Source organism: Passer domesticus, chromosome 4 (genome assembly GCF_036417665.1).
Source record: "Passer domesticus isolate bPasDom1 chromosome 4, bPasDom1.hap1, whole genome shotgun sequence".
Classification (NCBI taxonomy): Eukaryota; Metazoa; Chordata; class Aves; order Passeriformes; family Passeridae; genus Passer; species Passer domesticus.
Genome location: NC_087477.1, coordinates 488,089 through 512,988, shown reverse-complemented (window position 1 = coordinate 512,988; position 24,900 = coordinate 488,089). Strand labels below are relative to the sequence as shown.

General features: G+C 46.4%; 1 protein-coding gene and 1 long non-coding RNA gene across 2 annotated transcripts; one reads left to right on the top strand and one right to left on the bottom strand.

The window, feature by feature from the left end:
* The first annotated feature begins 138 nt into the window (after positions 1 to 138).
* LOC135298326 (uncharacterized) lies at positions 139 to 2,383 on the top strand. The gene is made up of 4 exons (XR_010360316.1): positions 139 to 496; positions 1,225 to 1,396; positions 1,851 to 1,895; positions 2,035 to 2,383. It is a non-coding gene; the product is annotated as an uncharacterized LOC135298326 (long non-coding RNA).
* A 16,122-nt stretch (positions 2,384 to 18,505) lies between these two features.
* Positions 18,506 to 24,349, bottom strand: LOC135298325 (zinc finger protein 541-like). The gene is made up of 7 exons (XM_064415892.1): positions 24,154 to 24,349; positions 22,883 to 22,932; positions 22,583 to 22,722; positions 21,408 to 21,483; positions 20,985 to 21,073; positions 20,370 to 20,456; positions 18,506 to 18,882 (listed from the first exon to the last, which is right to left on the bottom strand). The coding sequence occupies exons 3-7, from the start codon at positions 22,712 to 22,714 to the stop codon at positions 18,874 to 18,876; spliced, it is 393 nt and encodes a 130-aa protein (XP_064271962.1). The 5' UTR covers positions 22,715 to 22,722; positions 22,883 to 22,932; positions 24,154 to 24,349; the 3' UTR covers positions 18,506 to 18,873.
* Positions 24,350 to 24,900: the final 551 nt, after the last annotated feature.

The window sequence follows — 24,900 nt, the reverse complement described above, 5'->3', positions numbered from 1 at the left end:
CTGCTCGCAGCTTGTGTCAGGGTAGTGGTGTTGGCAGGGGCAGCCAGGCCTCCTGCAGCTCTGGGGCTCTGGGGCAGCTGCGGCCTTTGGAGCAGGCGCGGCAGGGCCCCGGCTCACATTGCTCTGGGACCGCCCAAAATGGGGAAAGGCATCTGTGGTTTTCTTTTCAAAATTATCCTGCTAGTCAGGTGTATCAGGCCTGGCATGCATCCTTGGCACAAGTTGTTGTCTGTCCTACTACTGAATTTCAACTTGTTAGCAATTTACTGCTTGTCAAAATTAATCTCAGGGTGGTTTGAAGGAATTGATTCCAACGTGGAGGGAGTTTTTATCATCCAATAAGAACCAGACCTTAAGGCCCAGAGGAGCAGAAGCATTGGTGTGAGAGTGTTGGCAAGTGACATCTATTATTCTCATTGCCACTTCATCTTGGATTTGTATCATGAGCTTGATAAACCTCACACCTGCTGATTTGAGGGAGAAGGAAATGAAGAAGGTTTGACTCCCATCAGTGGCTTTGAGCATTAATGAGTTTTTCCCTCCTTAGGAGCTGATGTGCTTTGAGTATTCTTCTTGTAGTTTCTGACTTGTCTAGAGTTTGCTTTTGTGGCTTTGTTTCCTTTTGTGTATTAGAAATGCCTCAGTTCCCAGGTCAGTGATGTAACTTGCTCTCCACTAGAAGAATCAAATATTATCATTGACTCTGCTTTACCATTAGCAGAAAAGAATGTAGCTCAAAAATTCACTCATCTCCATAAATACATTCCTTTACAAAAATATTTTGCAGATGAATTTTTGCAGTCATATGTAACTCAATTAAGTTTTTCCTACAGAGGAAGAGATTATAATTTAGTTATGTCTTCTCTTCCTGAAGCTGCTGTGTTTGTTTTTCCTTTGACATTTGAAATGAGGGCACATAATTTCTAAATGTGCTCCACCTGCTCATGAAGGAAACCTCTACAATGTCAGCGATTTTGAACTAGAAATGGGCCACATAGAAATGTGGCAGATTCCCAGAGTTACCTGACTACATTCTCTTGATGCACATGAGCTTGAAAGCAAAAACTGTCAGGCCCAGAGCCACTGACTCAAAGCTTGGTTGTCTGTGTTTGAGATTTCACTGTGCTTGGTGTCAAATTATATGTGTGTTTTATGGATTAGAAACACACTCAAATGTTCTCTTAGAGTTCACTCAGAGAAAAATGGTCTCATTTTTTCCTTTAGAAAATACAGAGCAATTGTCTCCTTGGAGCAACGCCAGCACTACAAGGACGACTTCAATGCAGAATATGAGGAATATTGGAATTTATATTTTAAGATTGACAAGATCATCAAGAAATTCAGACAATTTCAGGAGCAATGGAAGTCTCTGACTCCAGGCTCCAAAGCTTATCAGGTAAAGAAGGATAAAACCACGAAGACTGTGCTTCATCACAGCAGTGTTTTGGATTCCCTGGAGCTGCTCAGTGAGACAGAGGGAAACTGTGGAACTGGCAAATATGCTCAGACACTGCTTGGGCTGAGTCTGATTTTTGCAAGACCCTGCCCAAAAGCCCCTGTTTGAGCTGTCTATGAAGAAACAGTTGTCTATGAGAGATGTCCCAAGCAGAGTCTTAGAGCATGGACTCCTTCTGTTGCCTATTGAGAGGCTTAATTACAGATCTTGGGTGATGCTGGGAGATGGAGATTTATTTTGCAGAGCTCCCAGAAGAGTGGTGGCTCACAGAGAAGAAAATCTCTATAGAGTCAGACTGAATGTACTTTTAGTGTTTTACCAAAGCGTGCATTTTATGGTGCCAGTGAAACATTCTTCATGATTTGTTATTTTTGTTTCTTTGTTTTTCCTGCAGATGCTGCATTATCGAATCCTAGCAGATTATCAGCAGTTACAACAGGTACGTGTGACACCAGACCTGCAGGGCCATGGCAACTGCTAAGTTTGCCTCAAGGCATTTTTAAAGCAAAGGACATCAGATTCCAAGCTCTGCAGAAGTGTTTGCGTGCCCTGATTTTCTTTTGCTTTCTCCTTCACAGGGTAGCCCCAGCTACTCTGAAATGAAGAGTGGGTGCCAGTACCTCCACAAGAAGCTGGCCCATATTCAGAGCCGCATTTCTGAATTTGACCAGCAGTGAGTGGAGTACTGGCACCAGACATCAGCTTCAGCATGGAAGATCTCTGAAATCAGGATTTTTCATTTCAACTAGAAGATTAGATTTTTTAGGATTCTTTAAATTAGTACAGAAGAGTAGGTTATCTTAGCACTGAGCAGTAGGTGATTTCTTATAAATGTAGGATTAGTTCAAAGAAGTTTAGTAAGTTTAAGTCAAAGTTGAAAGATGATAGTATTGAAATTTAACAATAAAGAAATCTCACTATTGGTAATTCCTTCTCTCCTTGTTGATTGTATCATTTGCATTGGGTTTCTTCTGGTCACTTGTTTTCTTCAAGTCCTAAGTTTGTCCACTGAAATAAATTGATCAGTAGAGGGTGGAAGCCCACTACCTCTACTATGAAGTTGAGCTCATTTTAAGAAAAGATGGTAGTGGATGGAAATTCTTTATGATAAGTGTAGGGGTGGTTTTTGACCTTTCTTGTTAAATTCAAACTCTTTGCCAAAGTTGTCAAAGGCTTAGAAGTTGGACAAACCTGTCCCCAAATGACCTTGTTTTGGAGGGTTGCAGAGGAGTGCACATGGGCTGCTCTAAGCTGTCAGCTGAAGCAGCTCTCAGGACTGCTTGGAGATCATGGCCTCCCCTTGTCAGTGAGCCAGGAAAGATCCAGATCTCTGTAAGAGTTTTCTAAAACACTTGGAGTAATGTTGGAGGCAAGGTACTTCAATGGATTTTAAATGGAAATTCAGTTCAAGTGTCCCTATGGAAATGCTGTCAATTTCTTAGCATTTTTAAGACTAATCTGTCTCAAGCAGCCTTTCTAGAGAGACACAGATCTTGATTCCAGCACAAACCTATGGGGACTTTGATGTTTGAGACTTTTCCTAAGTTTCCTCCATGTATTCATTCAGCTGACATGGTAGAGCTGTTGCCAGCAAGGCTGTAAGCGTCTTTAGGGAAAGGATATGAAATTGATTGAGGGAGGATAATATTTGGGAACACTCAAAGGTGGCTATGAATGCCCCTTTCTTCCTTGCAGAGCATTCCACAAATTCCTCCATTGTCTCCAAGCCAATGATGTTGAGTCCCTGTACCTGAGAGCCCTTGGGGTGTTTTGTGATTGAACACCTGAGCCATTGTTGCCCTTCTGCTCTCCTTCAAGCCAAGTTCAAGAAAATGTCACCTCCTAAACCCTGAGACTTGGGTCCATTTTTGCCTTGCTCAGGGGTGCTCCTCCAGCTCTGCAGTGCAGCAGCCCCAGGGACGCTGCCGTGGGGGGCATGGGGTGAATTGTGCTGGGCTGCCTCCCCTGGGCTTGCTGGCTGCTGCTGCTTGACAGAGCGTGCCAGAGTGCTGCTGCCCAGGCTGGGCTGAGACTGAGGACTTTTCATGGTTACCCCTTCATGATATATCTTTCCCTTGATGGGATTTCTTCTAACTCACTCTAGACTGCATTAGAAAGTTTTATTTCCATGCTTAACAAATTGAGGCTTCAAATTCTCATCTATATTTTCCCCTCCAGTCCCTTATGTGTTGGGGCTGGCTTCCCTTGGGGACAGGTGTATCAATGTACTGATCCCATCCCCTTTTATTGCTGCAGGAGTGCTTAGGAACACTTCAAATGGTCCTTTCCACTTTTCTTTAGGTGGCTTGTTGCTGTGCTTTCTGACATAAGACACAGTCCCCAGGCTGATGAGGATGTACCTGAGTATCCAAAGTCACCAGGGTTGGTCACAGCAGAGACTTGTGGAAAAATGAGAGCACTTTCCAAGAAGATGATAAGGGACTGAAATTATCATTTCCTATCATATGATTTTCTCTAGAAAGCATTGGAACTTTATAGTGCCTTCCATAGAGCATTTCCTATGGGCTCACTTTTTCTTTAGAAGCCACTGGAATTCTGCACCTCAAGAGAGCAAGGGGAAGCACTGGTGGCCACTTCAGTGAGTTTTCCTGGCCACTTTTATTCATTTCTGGTTTTAGACTCTGATTTGTTCTCTCAGTCTTGCTGCTGGGAATGACCTCCATGGGCTGAGTAGGTCCCATTTAACTGGGAGTGTTTTAGATAACTTTTGTACAGTTTCAGCTCTGAAATGAGAATCTCTATGGATGACATTCCAAAAGGAATAAATGAATCCTAATCTTAGTAGTTTTTCTTTTATTACTACTTGAGGTAATTCTTTGAGTTGGTTTGTTTTTTGGTTTTTTGATTTTTATTTTTTTTACCTTTTTGTTTTGTTTTGGTTTTTTGGGTTTTTGTTTGTTTGTTTGTTTGTTTGGGTTTTTTGCTATTGTTGCTATTGTTGATTTTGGGTGGTGGTTTTGTTTTGGGTCTTTTGTTTGTTTGTTTGTTTGTTTGTTTGTTTTTTTGTTTGGTTTGGTTTTGTATTTGAAAGTTTGTGGGGTTTTTTTGTTTTTCTGTTGGGGTTTTTTTGTGGCAAGGAAAAGCCTCTGGCCATACAGAAAATGGGTCCACAAACTGTAGAAGGGTTCCTGGCTGAACAAGGCCATGGCATTCTCCTGTGAGAATTGGAAAATCTGGTCTGCAGTTTACACAGTTACTCTGAAGACCATGTACTGTCCCCAGAACGAGACAGACCATGTACTGTCCTCCAACAGATACATCAAGGAAGAAGGAGCATTGTGCCCAGATGAAACCAAATGCCAAACACACACAAGTGGGAACTGCTAATTTGGCACACCTTAGCTAAAGATGCTTATGGTGTGACAGCCAATCAGTAATTAACATGCATGTGTGAATGCAGCTACTGAACCAAGGAGCATTAAGCATTAGTGGCCTGAGACAGTGTCTAGAGAAGGATAAATGTGCCAAAGTTGCTTAAAAAAGGGGAGCAGCATGTAGCCACATGGGCTGTGAGTGTCGTTCCTCGGCCAACTCTCCGTGGGACCCTCTTCCCTTTGGTGCCTGTGAACAGGGACTCTCTTTGCTGAAATGCAGTTCGCTGAAATGCAGTTCCCCTAAACGCGGAAGACTCCGAGCATCAGGTTCCCAGGCATAGCAGGAATCTATGGATGCACTAATGGAGCACTAACATTCTCACCCTGCTCTACTTACTTTACATTTGAATACAGGCTGGTAGAAGGAGAGATCTGGCTTTGATTTCTCCCCAAGTTACCTGTTGCACTTTCAGGTTAGGAGTACATGTAAAATGCAGCTAATCACTCTCTCTACCCATGAATATTCCACCAGTGGACTGACTTACAGAAACATCCTTTTTCTCTTTGTACCTTCCTAAGTGGTGCCATAATGAACAGAAGATTTGCAGAAATCACACAGAAAATCACCAAAACTGCTGAAATTAACACTCAATTCCATGAGAAAGGCTTCTGAGAAAATGCTTGACAGGATCACTGAACAAACTCAAGCTTAGAAGAGAAATATTCATTTTAGCACTGATCAAGGGGAAAGAAAAAGAAATGCTGTAAAAATTCCAAGTGGAAGATAAGGAGAAAGACAGGAAGCTGAGGAAGAGCAAGGCCCTGTCAGATGAGCTGTGGAAGGTAACTTTGTGCCCCAGCGCTGTCAGAGGACGTTCCCTGTCATTGGTGCAAGCAGCTGGAGACAGAAATACTGCTTGATTTGGGGGCCACAGTCTAGGTAAGTGCAGAGGTGGTTCAATAACGTGACATGAGGGAGTTCCCCCAGGGCAACTGGGATGCCTGAAAGAAGTGAACAGCTCAGCACAGCCTGGCCTGCTCGGCTGCTTTTCCTTCTGATCCTCCTGGGGAGGCTCTGACATTTCCTCTTCCCTGATGGAAGTGCAGCTGCTGCCAAGGGAAACGTCCCCATACTGACTCAGTGTTCCCTTTGCTTCCCAGATGTCCCATCTGCTGTCCCTGTCCAGGAGAGCTGCTCTGCACGGGAGGAGGAGACCGAGGGAGAGCCTGGGAACATGGGGGGCTGCAATCCCTGCTGATCTGGTTCTGTTTATGGATGGGTAGAGTTAGACTTGGATAGTTACAAGTGTAGGGATATTTACATACATTGACTGATATTTGTGTAGGTATCTGTGTATGTATATTGTTATATTGATGCATGGATATTGATGGGTTTACACCTGTAGTTATATTTACATACTTGTACATTTTTGTAGCTGTGTAGTTCTATTGCTGGGGTTGTATGGATTTTTTTATTGATCCATTGATATTTGTATATTTATAGATATGTTTGTTATGTGTGTATTATAAGTCATATATGGAATGAAATACGTAATACATATTTACATCTATATATTCTTATGGATATATATGTATTTACTTCTACTTAAATATATATGGAGTTGCATAGTTCTAAAATTGTATTTATTTCATTCTGGATCTGAGATTCTTTAGAGAGGGATATTGATATTCCTGTGCTGGGGTCGGCTGTTGCTTGTCTCTGCCCCAGCACGGGAAAAAGTGGTTCTGGGTAGGCCGCGCTCTTGAAGAAGGAGTCTGGACTCTTGCTTTTAGGTCTTCAGTCGAGTTTATTATTTCTTATCTACAAAGATTTTCTGTCTGTCCAGCCGAGGTCAGATCAGCAAGACAGCCAAAGGCACTCTCTCTCGCCCACGAGGCGGTTGTCTCTTTTATAATGAAAATTACGTATTCGATATTTACCTTTACTTCCCAATACTTTCTGCCCTTGTTGGCAAGTGTACTCTTTCTATGAACCAATCCACACATGCCAACATCATCTTGAACATGGATGCCAAGGAGAAGAAAGAAGAAGGACAGGGCACGCCCAAATTCCTCCATCTTGGGACTCCTGATCCATGTACAGAATTCTAGACCCCCCTGTACAATACATAAAACCCCCCTGTACAGTGCATTCTAACTTAAGTTCTAACAAGTGAATAACATCCCCTCACCATTCAGACATGAAATTCTCTCATCTCCTCACCTTCAGGTGTCATTTCTTTAAAAGGATCAAAGTCAAGCCACCAGGTACTTTTGGCAACATTCCAGGGCCTCCGAGCCCCCCAAGGGTTGTCTCGGTAGCTCTGGACATCCGGAGTGATGTACTGAGTTCCCACATTCCTGTATTTGTATATGGGCTGTACAGTTGTAGTAATATGTAAAAAATTTAATTGTTAAACTTCAATTCATATTTGTGTATAGTGAGTTGTAGAGTTGCAATAAACTAATTTTTTAAACTGAAGTTGATATTTGTATATATTTACAAAGCACAATTATCTCAAAAAGAATTAGATTTAAACTTAAATTGATATTTGCATGTTTATACATTGGCAGCACAAGTGTAGCAATTTAAAACAAATTTCATTTTTAAACTAAAGGGTTTTTTGCATATTTGTACATTACTAGTGCAGGTGTAGCTATCTGCAATAAATGTAATGATTCAATTGAAGGAACTGTAGATTTGTGCTACCCAAAGCCAGGAGCAGATGGAAATGCTGCAGGATTTGGGCCATGGAAATCCCCGGCCATGCCCAGCACAGGCCCCACCTGCACTCAGGCTGGGCAAGGGCAGCGCAGATTTGGGATGGCAGCAGAGCCACACGTTGGCTCAGAACTCGCTGCCAAGGTCTGCTGAGAAAACTCCGGGGCTACACTGAGAGCAGAACTCCAAGCAGGAGCCACCTGGGGAGGACAAATCCACCCCCCATCCCACGGGCAGCTCTTCAGGAAGAGCTCCAAGTGTCCCCCTGAAGCTCATCCCAGAGCCCAGAAGCCAACAGGGATCCTGAGCCAGCTCCGCTGCCTTTGGCAGCACTTGGGCAAATGAGCTGCAGCAAGGGGGAGGCAGCAGTGACTGTGACTGCTGCAGGCTGGGGATGAAGGAAGGGCCATGGACACAAGTGCTGAGATGCTCCAAAATCCAGAAAGAGGCTGGAGAACCGGGAAGGAACAAGTTCTGACAAGCACTGAAATGATGGAAGCCCTTTGTGTGAAGTTCCCTGAAGGAACTACCAGGGATATGGATGCTATAATAAGTAGTACCAGAAGACACAAATGCAGTAACACCAGGAGATGGTCTGTATGACCCACAGGCAATGGCTGAGAAAAAGACCAAGTCTATATTTTATATTTTCTGTTTATTATAGTATCTATATTAAAATATATAGTATGTAGTCTACAGATGACAAATTACATATATAATAAATTCATATGTGTTGTGTGATACATTTTGGTATATTTTGATAAATGTTTTTATTTTGTACAGATTTGATATATTCCTCCAACTTGGGAGAGTGAAGATGTACAGCAGTCCAAAACCTTCTGCCCACACAGCAATCAGCCCCGGCTGTGTGCATGCACACCCACCCACTGTCCTTGCTCTCCTCAGCACCTCGGGGCTGCTGTTTGCACAGAATTGGGATGAATTTAACTCAACAGAGCCACGAGTGGGGTGTCCAGCTTGTCATGAACACTCATGTGGCAAGGAACAACAGAGCTCTCAAATCACATCATCACAGGTCCTTTCATTCCTGCTGGGCACTGAGGAACTCCTAAAAGCACAAAGACACAGAGAAGAGGTGGAAAAAATTGGCATCATGCTACTGCTGGTATCCTCATGGAGGAAAATCTGCTGGGTTTCTTAAGGTCAAAGCTTTCCAAAAACTAGGAAAACTGCTCAGCACCATGAGCCCAATTGTGAGAGGTTTCCTTGACTTGGCAAAGCTGGGATGTTAACAGTGGACTCTGTCCTTGGCTCAAATCACCTGCCCTCACCTGCAGACAAAAGCACCACCACCAGCAGTAGCTACATCAGTCCATTTTATCAAAAAGCTGTGTTAAATACGGGAGACAAAAGGAAAACATATCAGACACTATGGATTAATGACAGGACCCTGTGAAACAGTTGCAAAGCAAAGGGCAGCAGCTTCTCTCTGGGACACTCCCTGTGCTCCAGGGCAGTCGGGCTGTCCAGCTGCCCAGGACCCGGCGCTGCGCGAGCTCTGCAGAGCTGCACAGCGGGGAGGCAGCTTCGGGCACCTCAGCCCCTGGCCAGGAGTGGCTTCGTGCTCTGGAGGGCTCCCTGTGGGCAAATGCAGGCTGCTGGCCTTCTGCTCTTGGCCCTAGCCTGGCCTTGCAGGGCTAATCCTCTTCCCTGTCTCAAATGTGCTAAAGACAGACTTGTTTGTTTCCAGCTCTGCACAGCAATGATTTGCACCACAAAATACTGAAGGACTGAAGCCTGAACTTCAGACCCTGCCTGAAGCCTCAACAACAGGACCTGAGCCAAAGCTGCCCTCTAGGTGACCCTTCCAACCAAATGTGCTGTGTATCTGCTCCTTAACCAAGTATTGCTATCAAAAGGATCAATGCATCCATTCACTGGGGAAACACGTCTGCACCTTTCTGCATTAGGAAAATGGACAAGGCCACACCTGGCCCTGGCTCCTCCTTGAGCCCTGGGCAGGCTCGGGCAGAAAACCAAGAGGAGAATGAAATCAGATGTCCCCCAGAAGAAGCTCTGTCACGTTGCCTGTCCAGCACTGTCAAAGCCGGGCTGCTCTCACAGCGCACTCGGAAGCCTCGTGGCCAGCAAAGGTGGAGGCTCTGCAGGATTTCCCAGTTCCCGGCCGTGGCTCTCCAGGGCTTGGCTGGGACAGCTTCCCCCAGCTGATGTGCCGCTCTGGATGAAGGGGAAAGCATTGGAGTATCTGCTGATGTATCTTTCTTAACCACTAGAGGCAACCTTTTGTAATAATGCTGGGGTGCATTGCTTGGCTTCTCCTTTTCTGACTCTTTCTTGCACTTTTGCATTGCAGTAAATGACACTATTCCTCCAGCTGGTGTCTGTGTCTGCATCTCCGACCCTCCCCACTATCAAAACAAACACACAGCCACTTTAGCACCAGACCTGCCTCTCTGCCAGCCCTTCTCTTGGAAAAATCCCTGATGGCCATCTCTGCAAAGGAAATTCTCACTTGGCAACTTCCTTTTCTGCAGGCAGCTGAGAAAAGGAGCCACTCCCAGCTCTGGACACCTCTGGAAACCAGCTGCTTTCAGCAGTCACAGCCCTGAAATATCAACCTCCTTCCTTAACCTGCCACTGGGAGCTCCCACCAAGAGGCCTTTTGTCCAAGGATGCCCACAGAAGAGCTCGAGGAGGGAGCAATTTGGAACACAACTCCTCCAGAGTTTAAACCTGCCTTTATCTAATGAGCACACACCGACCTGTCCCAAAGAGAAAGCAGGCAGGAAAGAGAAGCTGCTCTCCCACAACAGCAAACTCTCTGCTTTCTTCTGTTCCAGCTGGAGAGTGGAAAACATGGCCTACACCTCAGTGTGGGAAGGAACCTGGGAATTGGCCTCATCTGGGAGCCTAGCAGAGAGAAGTTTCCTAAAGACATGGAAAAGATTCTCTGGAAGCAAAAGATTATGGCAATAATTCTGCAAGGAAAAAAACCCAAAAAACCAAACCAAACCAAAACAAAAAAACCCACCAAACAAACAACAACAACAACAAAAAAAACCCTAAAAAAAACACCAAACAAAAACAGAGTAATTGAAGCATTTCAAGAAGTTCCCAGACTGAAATTTGTGCCCCAACATGACAGCCTCAAAGTCTCTGTGGCGAGTCAGGAAGCTCAGGAATGAATCTGCAGGGCTTGGATAAACATCATTGGTGTGCGTCCCCCAGAGCACAAGCAGCTCCTCAACAAGACTTCAAGGCTGAGGGACAAAGCTTCCCCCTTCAGCCCTCCACTGTGGAGGATTTTGTGAACAGCTGGCTAGCTGACAAAGGTCACACTGATATAATACCGTTAGTTAAGGATGAAGGAGATGGGTATAGGAGCCAGCAGTCAGTGTCCAAACCTGGCAAGGGCACTGTGCCCTTGGTGCAACATCAGGATGGGGGAGAGGATGGTTAGTTAGAAATATGAAGAAAAGATGTGGACAGCTGCAACATAGTAGCCACAAGAATGCTAAGGTAGGTGTAGTTACCTGATAAGTAACTAACCAATGATGAGCTCGCCTTTTGCAATATGTATTGGCCTCATTAGCACCAATATAAATGTATGTGCCTATCAATAAAGTTTTGAGATTTGCTGATCACTCATATTGAGTGCCGCATTTCTTCCACCGATTACCACAAATGGTGACCCTGGACGTGAAACCGGTAACGGCAACCACGGTGGATCAGTGAACGAGTTCGGGTCCTACAGCAGCAAGGACGGCGAATAAGCATTGCTGAAAAAGGGAAAGGTGCCGTGCCCTGGGTGACCTTATAGAAGAGCCCGGCCAATATGTGCTGCCGAGACCTTGAAGGGCTGCAAAAACGTTGATGTTCTCAAAAATGGAAATGGAAAGGCAAGCAGAATATGATTTATTTACTTGCTTTTTAAAAAAGCATCAGGTTAAGGACATAGATTTGCAGAACGAGCTCCCACAGTTGTTAGCTTACGGGTATGCACAAGGAGTTTCTCAAAATCCTTATACAGTACATGAATTAACAGAGTGGCATAAGTTCGGGACCAGGAGTGCGACAGGGGCCGCGGGAGAGCCCGGGGCAGACGCGGCGGCGAGAACGCGTGTGGCAGTGGTGGCATGCTCGGTGCCGGCGGCAGTTACGCGCACCGCGGGTCCAGTGACGCGCACGGTGACAAAAACTCACACGGCAGCTGTCCGTGGAGAAAGCGCACAGATCGCGAGGGAAGTGCCAGCCAGGGCCGGGCCAGCCAAGGTGAGACGCGGGGGCCGAATACATGGCAGCGACAAGCGCAGTGCCAGTGATAGCGGCGCGGACGTGCACCAGTAACACGAAACCCGAAAGCTGGAGCTGGGAGGGCTTTTTCACTTTTTGCAAGCGCACAAGAGCACCAGCGGTGTGGGACATTCTCCTGCTGGCTGTGGGTGTTGGCGCAGAGCCAGGGGGAACCAGCCCGAGCGGAGATCCAGGCAGAGCGGAGCCCAAAGGAGACCGGGGCTGCGCGGGTCCGGGCGAGGGCGTTCCTCTCCACACCCCCGAGGTGGCACAGGCTGAGGCTGTGCTGGAGCAGGTGGAGACGGGGCGGAAGCTGACATTCCTCAAGGCACCGCCCTGTCACAGCTGCCTGGCAACCACAGCAGCCAGCCCATCGCAGCAATTCAAACAAGTGTCTGAGAAAAAACAGGTCAGGAATTTTCTTCAAGATCAGGATGGAAAACTTCTGAAAATTCACACAGTGCTTTATCCAGCTTTTCATAAAAAAAAAAAAAAAAAAGGGCAACTCCACAGAAAATGCAGCAGATGTTTCACGGGGCACTTCACCCAACTGTTCCACAGGCTTTACAGTTAGTTTACCGTTTTGTGGTTTTTTTGTAAATGTGTTTGCTTTTTTAAAAGTGGTAGAGTATTTGGGTTTGATGGCTTAAAGTTTGATGACTTCATTGCCTTTCCCTTACCTGAGGCAGGAACAACCTTTTAAGGGAACAGAATCTAAATAAACTTCCTAGTTTCTGTTTGGACTACATGTGAGAAGATTTAAACTGTAATATTTCTGTATACTATGGTCTTTATGGTCTTTGCTCTCTTCTATTCATTAAGAGATGGCATTAGATAAATGGATGTAAATGTGCGAATTGTTTTTGTACTGTCCTTATTTTAAGTGAAATTATTTGTGTTTGAAATTATCTGTCATCTTTCTCAGTTTTGTTTTAAAATATCTCTGCGAACTGTCCAGCTTTACCAGCCTGTTATCCTTCAGTTAATGATTGTTGTCAATCAGTAAGAAATCTCAGTGTAACAAAATGCCACCTGGATTCATCAAAAAAACAAAAAAAAACAACAAAAAGCAACAAAACAAAATTAAAAAAAAAAAGGGGGAACTGCTTTTATTATAAAAAATTATTCCCTGGGAAACAAAATGTCGTGTAAAGATGAAAGTATTAGTAAAGATTTAATTACTCAAGGTGTCTTGGAAGACAAAGCATTTGGGAAAGGTGAATCAGATCCTGTTGTGGGGTCATCAGTCGATTCCCCAATGATTCAAAGTTTTAAGAATTATTTATATTAAGTTTATAACCTTTGTTATTTTCGGTTTTTGTAAGTAATGCTGATAGATAGCGATTGTTGTTAATACTAGATGAATACTTTGGGAAGGTTGTCTTAACCCCTTCAAGCACTTCTTGTTAGGGAGTTTTCAGATTTTTGTGATGAGAGTTGTTGTTGGTGTGTTGTTGTGGTGTTTGCAGCCGGCTTTCATGTGTTTTTCTATTTTTTTTGTGTGATCACCTGCAAGACACGTGTCTCTTCAAGATCCTGTCTTTTTATTTCCTAACTATTTAGATGTTTCTGAGGGTTTTTATCCAAATTGCCAGTTTTGTGGTTCTTTTATTATTATTACAGAAATACTCCAGCAGAGAATTCAAGAAGTGTGCTGTGTTTAGAAAATCTCTGTCTTGACAGAAACTTCAGAAGGATTCAATTATTTGCTGGTTTGATTGGTTTGTAACCCTAAGGTTTCTTGTTTATAACAGCTGTTTTTAAAAGTCCTGTTTAAAAAATGTGTTAAGTGATACTCACCAATTAGAGTTCGGGCTCTGGCCAAGCTCTGAATCTATTTGGATAGAGTGACTGACAATCGACCCAGATGTTTTCTGCATCAAATAGTATTCAAGTCCTTTTGACTTGGCGATTTGACCATCTATGATGGCTGAGCCATTTTCAGAGGTAATTTGGAGAACCATGAATCCGGACATGATTTCCCCAATTCTCTGTCATTTTAAGGTTTATCAGCTGTCACAGACTCTGGGATAAGAGTTCAGTGTTGTAGTGTTTGGTAATTTTCTGATCTTGTATGTGTTGTTGATGGTGTGTATTATCTGAATTTATTCCTAATTACTCTTATCTTAACATTTCTCTATGTAACATTGCAAAATGAAACCAGGACCCATTCTTCACCTCTAGGATTTTGAGAAAATTCTTCAGTCCTGCGGGGACATGGGATTTGTTTGTGTTTTAACAGGTGCAAAGTCCAGATGGATTTCAATGAAGAATGTGAAACTCTATCAAGAGCAAGAGAAATGTTGACCATTCAACAAGCAAAGAAGACAGACAGATATTGGACTGTGTGACACAGGGCAGTGTCCGGAGACGAGACCTTAACCTCCCTATACAGCTGACAGTTTGGTGTGGAACTAAATACTTACTAGGTGCACTTACTCAGCAAAACAGAAAAACGGGGGAGGCGTGGGCCTTGGAATGGATATCTCCTCCACTTCAACAGCATAAAACCCTCTTTCAAAAAATCGAAATTTTGGCTGATTTCATCAAGGAGGGTTGTGAACGGACACTACAGATCATGGGAAAGGAGCCTGCTCAGATACGGGTACCAATGAAGAAAGATACATTGACCTGGTACCTGATAAACAGTATGGAATTACAAGAGGCACTGTTAGGAGCCGGAAGTGTGATCGCCACTGATGATATCCCCAATATACCGTTGAATTGGGTAGGGCAATGGGGTTGGACTCAATGCCCAAAAAGGTCACAGAAACCCCTGGCGGATGCCATAACAGCCTACACAGATGCAGGAAGAAAATCCAGAATTGCTGCAGTGACCTGGCAGGAAAAGGGACAATGGCACCATCAGATTCTCCAGGCCTCCGAATTGGATACTTTACAAACCATGGAGTTATTGGCTGTTGTTTGGGCCATGATGCATTTTTCTGGGCCCCTCAATATAGTGACAGATTCTTTGTACGTTGCTGGAGTATGCGAGCGAATAGAAGATGCCTCTATAAAAGAGGTTCAAAACAGGAGGTTACATGAGCTGTTTATACAGTTACAGAGGGCAATTAAGCTGAGGAAGTATCCTTTCTCTGTCATTCATATCAGAAGTCATAAGTGGGATATTGGTCTAGGAAAGGGTAATGCCTGAGCAGATAAGCTAGTCTCAATCACACATGTGACTCCAATTCCCAGGCAGACTGTGGCCAGAGAAGCACACTCCATGTTTCACCAAAATGCAAAAGGCCTCCATAGAGAATTTCAGATATCTATGGAAGAGGCACGGGCAATAGTCAAAGCCTGTCCCATATGTAGTCATCATAACGGGGGCTGCGGGTTAGGTCTAGGAGTTAACCCCAGAGGGCTGAATACAAATGAGACCTGGCAAATGGATGTCACACATGTTGCTGAGTTTGGAAGGATAAAGTATGTGCATGTTACTATAGACACCTGTAGTCATTTTATATGGGCCACAGCACAGACTGGTGAGAAAGCAGGGCATGTAGAGAGGCATCTCAGTAGCTGCTTTGCAGTAATGGGAGTGCCACGGCATATTAAGACAGACAATGGGCCTGCCTACTGCAGCAAAAGAATAAAGCAGTTCATGCAAATGTGGGGGATAGAACACGTGACAGGCATCCCTAATTCCCCGACAGGACAAGTGATGGTAGAAAGAGCTAATGGTACCCTGAAAAGATATCTAGGTAAATACAAAGATATTAGAGAGCCGCAAGAAAGGTTGCTAAAGTGTCTATTTGTCTTAAAGCACCTGTGTGTTTTTGGGGAAAGCAAAGTTCCTGCTGTAATTCATCATTATGTAACAGAGAAAGATAGTGTGAGGCAGGATGTATGGGTAAAATACAGAGATCCCAAGACAGGACAATGGCAAGGTCCTGCTAAGGTATTATACTGGTGCCGTGGATATCTTTGTGTTTCTACCCCTACAGGATCCTTGTGGGTAGCTGCTAAATGGACCCCAGCAGCCGTGTTAGATGGAACCAGACCCCAGAAAACTGAGCGAAGAGGACGGTCGGCGAGTGGAGGCAAAGCTGCTGATCACCATTCGACCGATACTTCTCAAGCTGAAAGGACACTGTAGCTTTGCCATTGACCGAGTGATTGATCGGTGTCAATCTCTAGACAATATACTAAGCCTGCTTCCATCGCTTCATACGTTTTATCGTAGAAGGCCTAAGAGATTAGCTTGTATTAAGTGTCAAAATACTCAGTGTGCTGCATGGATATTGCCTTTTTGCGGGGCTTGTCAGCAAACTAAGTGGGTGCTTCAGTCCCAGTTACCTGAGCTGTGGTGCAGAAGCTGTACATTTTATTGGCAGTGGGATTCCTGGCAAGCAGAACTCCAGGCCTTTACAGGGTTACCTGGCTGCCAAGGGTTACAGTTGTATGAGTCCCCAGAACAGAAAATTCTCGCATGGTTTAGGTGGGAAACACAGCACTTTGCCAAACACGCTTTACAGCAATCTCAATTGTGTATCTTACTGTCTAAGTGTGGTTGGGGTATTCCCCTCTCCCAGTTAGATGTAGTAAGTCCGATTCTGGGGGATCAAGATCCCAACCAAGCGTAGGACGATTGTTTAAGGGTTCTAAAAAGATTAAGTCTGGGCAGCTCGAGAAAGAAAAAGGGGAAAGGAAAGAAGAGACTTTCTTAACAGTTTGTGAGCAACCTGTTAATTTCCCAAATGTCTGGATGGTTCAAAAGAGCGCCCGGGAAAATCAGGGTGATGTGGCAGACTTATGCTGCTGTTTTACTCATATTTACCCTCTTAATAGACAGCCCAGACATTGCCAAAGGAGTGAGAACCCATCAAGCATGGGCCCCACCTCAGCCCAAGACTAATATTTGGATCACCATGGCAAATTTAACTAACCAGGAGGCTATTTGCTTGTCATTATCTTCTCCCGGCAATCCATTTACCGTTTGATTGGACTACCGGCAGATCCCTGGCCATGCCCATCAAAAATACCCACCTGCAAAACCAATGACGCCAGGGTCAGTGTAGATAACTGGGACCAATGGATTTCTCATTTTCCTATAGCACCGCAGGAACCCCAAGATTTGGAACTGTTAGGCTCAGTGATAGTGGATGCATGCCTTAGGTTTAAGCATAAAAGTCAGCTGCCAGCCAAGAACTATTCTACTATTGTAACTTCTAGCATGGCCATTTACCGTAATGCAACAACTTGGTGCAATTATACCACAAAGAGGGTGTCAATCTCATCAAATGACCCTATTCAATTACCAGCAGGTTTCTTTTTAATATGTGGGGACCGTGCTTGGCCCAGTGTCCCATCGATGCTGAACGGGGGGCCATGTACAATTGCACGGTTGTCTCTACTCACACCCAATACATCCATGATCCTGAATATGAGCCACCGCTATCATAGAATTAAAAGAATGGCCCCTGCATTTACTGCTGACTGCAAAGATGATGTAAAACTTTGGTCCCCAGGGGCCATAGTGGCAGCATCCTTTTTGGCTCCAGGGGTATCAGCAGCAGGTGCCCATGCCATTTTAAACAAGCTACGATGCTGGCTTGCTAAACAAACTAATGCCACTTCTTTGGCACTTTCTAGCTTTTTGCTTGATGTTGATTCTATTCTCCATGCAACGCTTCAGAATAGAGCTGCAATTGACTTCCTTTTACTGGCACAAGGCCATGGTTGTGAGGAATTTGAGGGCATGCATTGCATGAACCTCTCTGATCATTCCCAGTCCATCCACTCCCAGCTCTCTGAGTTGCGAAGGTTAATTGGAAACTTACAGGTAGAATCGGGCTCCGGTATTGATGAATGGCTCAAATCTTTAGGCTTGGGATCATGGTTGCACTCTATTCTTAGAGTCATCATTATAGTAGGCATTATAGCTTTGTTAGTAGTGTTAGTTTTGCCTTGTTTTTTGCATGTGCTTACACAACATGGTTCAAAAAATGATACTTGCTGCATCTAATCAGACTATGCTTGTGCAACAGAAAAACAGGGGAAGTGTGGAGGATTTTGTGAACAGCTAGCCAGTTGACAAAGGTCACACTGATATAATACCCTTAATTAAGCAAGAAGGAGATGAGGATAGGAGTCAGCAGTCAGTGTCCAAACCTGGCAAGGGCACTGTGCCCTTGGTGCAACATCAGGATGGGGGAGAGGATGGTTAGTTAGAAATATGAAGAAAAGATGTGGACAGCTGCAACATAGTAGCCACAAGAATGCTAAGGTAGGCGTGGTTAGCTGATAAGTAACTAACCAATAATGAGCTCGCCTTTTGCAATATGTATTGGCCTCATTAGCACCAATATAAATGTATGTGCCTATCAATAAAGTTTTGAGATTTGCTGATCACTCATACTGAGTGCCGCATTTCTTCCACCGATTACCACAGGCCTCAACCCACTACTTTTATCCCAGCAAGTACAGTGAGACAAGAGCACTCCTTTAGATCCAGTGCATTGAATTCAGCAAAGCCTCCCCAGCCACTCCCAGCTGAGATGTTCAGGAATCAAAGGAGGAAGCTCCACCATGATTTCATTGGCAGTAATGGGCACACGCCTCTGGAAGTGCTGCCAGCTGAGCCAGGGGCTGGGCCTGGGGGGGACTCCTGTGCCCCCATTGCCCTCTCAGGGCAAATGCCGTGCCTGCAACACCAAGGAAATATAATGAACACTGCCTTGGGGATTTCATAGAGACAGAAAGGCAAAATGGAGCAAACTTTGGTTTAATGATAAAAACAGATTGTGTCTCAACAAAGACAAAATGTGAAAAGTTGAAGCATAGAAACACCAAACCTGTTACATTTATTGCTAAATCTAACACTACTGATACATCTTGAATAATACTTATATATCTTAGCTAATAAACAGAGAGATTACTATCATGTAAACTAATAGAAGAATAAACAATCCTAAAAACTTGAAAAACAATCTTATTTCTATCTATCCTCTTGACGCCTAACTCTTGCTAGCCTGGGGCAAATGCAGGGCTAATTTGGCCTTTTCTTCTTGGGGAGAGGCTGTGCATCCTTGTGTGGGCGATGTCTTCTTCTGTGCTTGTTCCTCTCCTTGATTGTTTCAAACTCCCTGGAAGACAGGAAACAAACCATCCGTTGTTAACTTCATACACACCATTAAGCCAAGCGCCGAGATCTCCCTTTTTGGATGAATTTCCATCTTTTCAGGCTGTGACACATTTGTAAAGTGATCAGCACCATGAGTCTCATCTTTCTGGTTTCAACTCTTTGAAATGTCTTCCTCCTTTTGCTTCATCGTAGGTTTAATTGGATCAGCAGCACCAAAGCAAGCTTTGATGCATGTGTTCCTGCTTGTACGAACTGTGTCTTGTTGGGGCATGGCAAGGTTTCACTGGGAATGCTGGGTTTGAACGAAGCTGTTTGGGTTTCAAGTGGGCTGTAAGCTTGAGCAGGGCTGCCAGGGGCGATCCTGCAAGTGGCCTCAGCTTGCCCTGTGGTGCCTTTGGAAAGGGTCAGCGTGCTTTAGGCCAAAGGGGCAGCTGGGAGCAGAAGGAGGAGGAGATTGCGCACCGTTGGCACTGCCCGCACGGAAAGGGGCCTCCCGCCGGCTGGGGCGGCTGGCGCGGTTGGCAGCAGGGACACTCCGCGCTGCCAGCCCGCTTGCGGCTTCTCTTCCCTGTCTCCCCAGTCTCCTTTCTGGGAGGGCTTTTCCTCCTCTTCCGTTTGCCCGCAGTCTGGGAATCAAAGAATCCTTATCAGTGCTTCCTTCCTCTCAGAAAGCTGGAATTCACAGCATCCACCCCAAAAATCTATTGGCCTAAGCAAATTCTTCCAAACCCCGAAGAGCTGAGAAAAGGGCTGGATATGGCAGGGGGCTGCGGCAGGCTGCCAACCATGGAGGTTGGAGGAAAATACTCCCCTTTACCACAGTTCTAAGGGGGTGGGATAAATACGTGGCTATCCATAGTTCTACATGTCTGATTTCTACCTCTCTGCCTAACATCTATTTATCTCTGGTTTTCCTCCCCACATGTCTAGGGCATGGCTTTTACATTCAATCACACTAGTGAAGACACATGATTACCTATATTCAGCTACCCAAAATGATCTCTCTCTCTCCCTCTCTCTGTCTCTCTCTGTGAAGCAAATTGTTCTTTGCTGGTAAGGAAAGTATTAAAGGTGCCATGGCACCGGCAGCTCCTTCTTGGGGATACGCTGGGGTGCTACAAAAGATCTCTAAAATTTGGCAGCATCTCCATGAAGGCAGCCCAGATGGCTGATGTTAGCAAGCAGTGGGGAATGAAAGGTCTGATTGGAATCTGAGGGTGCCAGCCCTTGAGAAACTGATTTGTAGAGAGTCAAAGCCCATTTTGGTGGTGGTGCTGCTGCTTTGTTGGGTCAAAGTTGTGCTCCAGAATTCCGTATTTTAGGGTAGCAGCACAAGAAAGCCCCGGGCAGCACCTGCTGCGCCTCTCCCAGTGCGTGGGACCAAGGGAGCCAGGCAAAGCGGTGTCTGGCGTGGCTTGCCAGCAGGGCTTGTGCCCTTCTGCCCGTTTCTTGACCCTGCTGGCATGTCTGGATTTTCTTCCCACTCACCTGAGCAAGAGTGCTGCTGGCAAGTTTCTGCTCTTTTTTCCAGCAGTAGTAGTATTCCACACACTGTGCCACGGTCTTACTCGGGATCTGTTGTGAAGAGAAAAAGAAGGAATCTGAAACAGCCGTCCTGTAGGGTGCATTGGAGAACAACGAGATTACAGAGTAAAGTAGGAATTAAAGTCACGGAGAAAATTGAGGAGGGTGTAAAATGAAATCAATATGCAGGAGTCAGAGAGGCATTATGCAATGTAATAAACTGAGTTTTATGCTACGTGGTAACACATATAATGCACAGATCAACACCAAGTCCCTCTAGCAGAGTTCTTCTTTGCCCCGTTCACTGCAGTTATCCCAGCACAAGGTGTTGTGGAAGCAGCAGCACACCTGGGAGACAAGTTTAACAGAACAGAGCTTTGTCTTCCAAAACAGCCTGGAGAGAAGGGCTGCAGAGGCCGGATCACCATTTTCACGCAGGCCTTCCATGTCCTGTTCTGTGACTGCTTTAACAGTTTTGGTACTTGAGAAAAGAGGGACATAGGTGCAGTATTCGGTACCACAATAGTCAACTTGTCCTTCTGATGATCTGCCAAGGTGAGGAATGTCCTGTGGCTTTACCTGCTTCTGGATGAGATGGAAATCCTTGCCGTAGGTGTGGAAAGCCTTTTGGAAGGCCTCCTTCTCCTCAGGTGTCCATCTATCAGAGCCTGGCAAGAAAAAGCAGCAGCTGAATTGATCCCTCTAGCCACTTGAAGCAGATCCCACTGGCTGCCGAAAGCAAGCTGGCTCCAGCCGTCATTCACGTGTGTGCATGTCTGCTCCCTCAGAAGGTGATGAAGACGAGAGCAGGCATTCCCCAGGGAAAAAAGCATGGAAAACGAGTCAAGCTGAAGGAGTCGATGCTGGTGCTTTCCCTGCCCCCAGAGAAGGCGAGATCGTGCGCTGGTTTTAAGCACAACTAATTGAAGCAGAAATGCTTGACACGGCCATTAAGGGCACGGCAGCATGTGTCAGTGAAGGAAGAAGCTGGGCTTAGGTTACCTGCGTAATGATAATCAGCCAAGGGATGGCCTTGAGCTGTTGAAGGCCCCCCCGAGAGCAACATCTCCAGAGCCTCCTGCAAGATGCAAAGGAAAAAGGCTTGAGCTGCCCCACAACACAAAAAAGGAGCCAAACCCCACCCATGCTGCCCTTCAGCCGCTTTGCGTCTTCAGCTGAGGATTCAGGCCACTGGATCTCATATGGGTCAAAGATTGTGCTTTGCTCCCAGTCCCTCATTTTTGCTGCCCGGCCCTTGGCTCCTGCTCCCAAGGGTAGCATTTTCCTTTCCAACTCCATGATTTTGCTCCTCCTGCACCCTGAATTGCCTCAGCTGACTGCGGCTTCTGGGAATTGCCCCTCAAAATGTCTTAGAGAACACAGATCTCCAGGAGGTTTTCAAGGCAGCAGGCTGCAGGACCCTGCGGCGCTGCCTCCAGGAGAGATCTTGTCCCTGCTGGAGCCATTTGGGCTCAGCCCTGCCGCAGCTGGACGAGACACAGCAGGCAGCGAGTGCTCTGCTGCTTGTGAACTCCCTTCTTCAAGGAGCAGCCAGGAAAGGCTGTCCCGCTGCCCGGGCCTTATCAATTCCCTGCCCACTCTTGCCCGCGCCCAAACAGCCGCTTCCTACCGGAACGCTGCCGCGAGCCTGGTGCAGGCAGTGCAGGGCGAGCTCCAGCTGAGCTGCTTCCCCGGGAAGGCCACGAGAGCTGGCCATGTCCAACAGTTCTCTGACTGCAAGCACAACAAAAACCCACCCAAAGTCAGCCTTGAGCCGGCAAAGGGGAAGGCTTGCCATACAAGGCAGAAGGAAAGCACAAGAGCTAAAGCCTGCAGCTTGGAGAGCACGAAAAGGAGAGCAAAGCAAGGGGCAGCTGAAGCAAGGGCCCACCTAGTGCTGCCTCTCCCTTCCATGCAGCTTTTGGCATAAGGAGTGGGGGCCAATCTCCCCTCTTCCAGTGGCAGATGCCCCTGACCCATTTGGAGAGCAGCACAGTTGCTCTTTTTCCTGCTCTGCTGCAAAAGCAGAGCATTCTCCTTGCCCCTACCACTTCCACAAGGGAAGATGGGCATGACAAGGAGAGAAGCAGAGCCTGCCAAAAGCTGCCATTTTACCCAAAAACCAGCATTTTACATGCCCGACTATCTCAGGAGTGGAAGGAAAGCTAGACAGCTACCTCTGTCCGGTTTATCCAGGTCAGGGTCGTCTTCCTCCAAGGGCTTCCAGACCAGGGTTGCAGGCTCTTCAGCCTCACTTGGCGGCCCGGTCTGCAGCTCAGGGAGCTCAGCCTGAAAGTCACTGCCAACATTGATGTGTCTAGAGGAAGAAGGAGTAGGACGTAAGAAAGGCAAGTGGTCAAGAGACACCTGGCATGCAGCCACGGCCTTGGACCAATCCCACCCTGACTCTGAAAGAGCAGCTGTCCTGCTCGCTGTCCCTCAAGTTTGCTGTCCTTTAACCCTAGGCCAAAACTCACGGCTCAGTGTGGGCTCTCACTTTCCTTTTCATTGTGCTTCTCCTTTCCACCTGAAAGAGATCAAAACAACGCTCCAGATAAAACTCATTCTGCCAAGATGTGTCGGTAGCCTGCTTCTCATCCTCACCACTGAAAACCCCAAGCTCCTCTGTCCCAGCTCCCCTCCATTAGGTGTCATTGCTGCGTTTTTCACTTGGAATTTCTGAGGCAGGTCCCTCTAGCAGTCTGCAGCTTCCTGAAGAAGGAAAGCTGAAGGGCAGGCACTAGAGTGCCTTGAGTCTTGGGGCCAGTGAGAAGAGCCAAGAGGATGCATGGAAGATGCACTACTGCAGGCTTGGGTTGGATGGAAGGAAAAGGTTCTTCAGCCAGAGGGGGCTTGGGCACTGGAACTGCCTCCCCAGGGAAGGGCTTCCAGCACCAAGGCTGAGAGAGCTCCAAAAGTCTTTGGACACTGCTCTTGGGCACAGGCTGGGTTTCTTAAGGCTGTCCTGAGCAGACCCAGGTGCTGGGCTCCATGATCTTTGGGAGTCCCTTCCAGCCCAGAAAATGCTGTGATACTGTGATTGTGTTCCTGAGAAGCACCACTCAAGAGGACATTTCACAGCTGCCTCTGACCGTGAGGCAGAGCCAGCCCTACACACATTGAACAACACAGACAAATCTATAGCAATATCTCTCTGGAAAAGAGATGCAAGGCAGGTGGAAAAAAATCAAAAAAGCTATGAAAATAGAATATTGTTCCAGTGTCTGTAAGTGATGTAAGTATGTGAGTACATAAGAATTGCTACAACCAGATCATTTCTGAGGATGAAAGCCAGTACTGCAGACAAGCCCAGCAAACTGCTTCCATGCTCTGATGGGCAGGCATCCCAGAGGAGAAGTCCCATCCTTCTGGTTTTTGAAGCTTTGCAGGAGGTGTGACCAGAGTGAGGGTGTAACAGGATTAGTGGACACTGAACCCCTGACCTCCCCCGGAATGACCAATTGGCTTTGGGGTTACCACAACGTAAATGGGTGCTAAGAACTTCTAATCAGGTGATCAGTGGACGAGAATCTACAAGTGCACTGTGACAGCTCCCTACATCCTCTATGGAAAGGTCTGTATTTCCCCTGGAGGCAGCATTATTCCTGGAGAAGTTGCAGCCTGCTTTCATGTGCAACCTCGTCTGGGGAAAGTGACCACACACCGTGTCTGTGGTGGTTGGTGGCAGAGCCAGCTGGAGCCTCCTGCTGTTCTGTGAGTGCTTTGGGGCCCATGGGTATTTTCTTACCTTGCACAGTGCCAAAGTGCTGTGGGGATGCCTGGCGGCAGACGAGGAGATGAGGATGTCGCTGCAGAGGCCAGCTATGGCGCTGAGTGCAGAAGGTGGCTGCTGAGGGACAGCCAGGAGCAGATGCTGCAGCTGCTGCTCCAGTGCTGCTCCACCAGTGTTCCACCAACGGCCGCAGGAGCAGCAGACAAGGGCAGTTGCTATGGGCACAGCCCAACATTCCATGCAGAACCCCAGGGGAACCATGGGACAGAAACAGGGATAGGCCACCTTTGCCCCTTCTACTTCTTCTGCTGAGAGTTTGCTCTGAGGAGCTCCCCATTGGGGCTTTTCTCCTCAGCCCTCTGGACGGGGAAAAGCAGAGCAGGGACAGCTCTGGCTCTCCTCTGTGCTTCTCTGTAAGGTGCCTGCAGCTGAACAGGCAGAGGAGGCTGGCTCTGTCCAAGGGCCCATTCCACATTTCCTGCACTGCAGAACCACAAGGACTCCTGCCGCTGCCTCTCCTCTGGCTCTGAGAGGAGCTAGAGCTTGCAAATCGTTCCATGCAGAACCAAGTGCAGAGCTTTCTCTCCAAGTGGCGGCATTCATCCTGCCCCCTTTCTCAATTGTCTGGTGCCCAATAATGTCACTTGATGTTTTCCCTCCTTTGGCCTGCTGAGCTGGTCTCTCACCTCAACACCCCATCCCAGAAACTTGGAGAATCGGGATGTTTCTCAGGGGAGCTGATGGGGACACACACACTGGGGC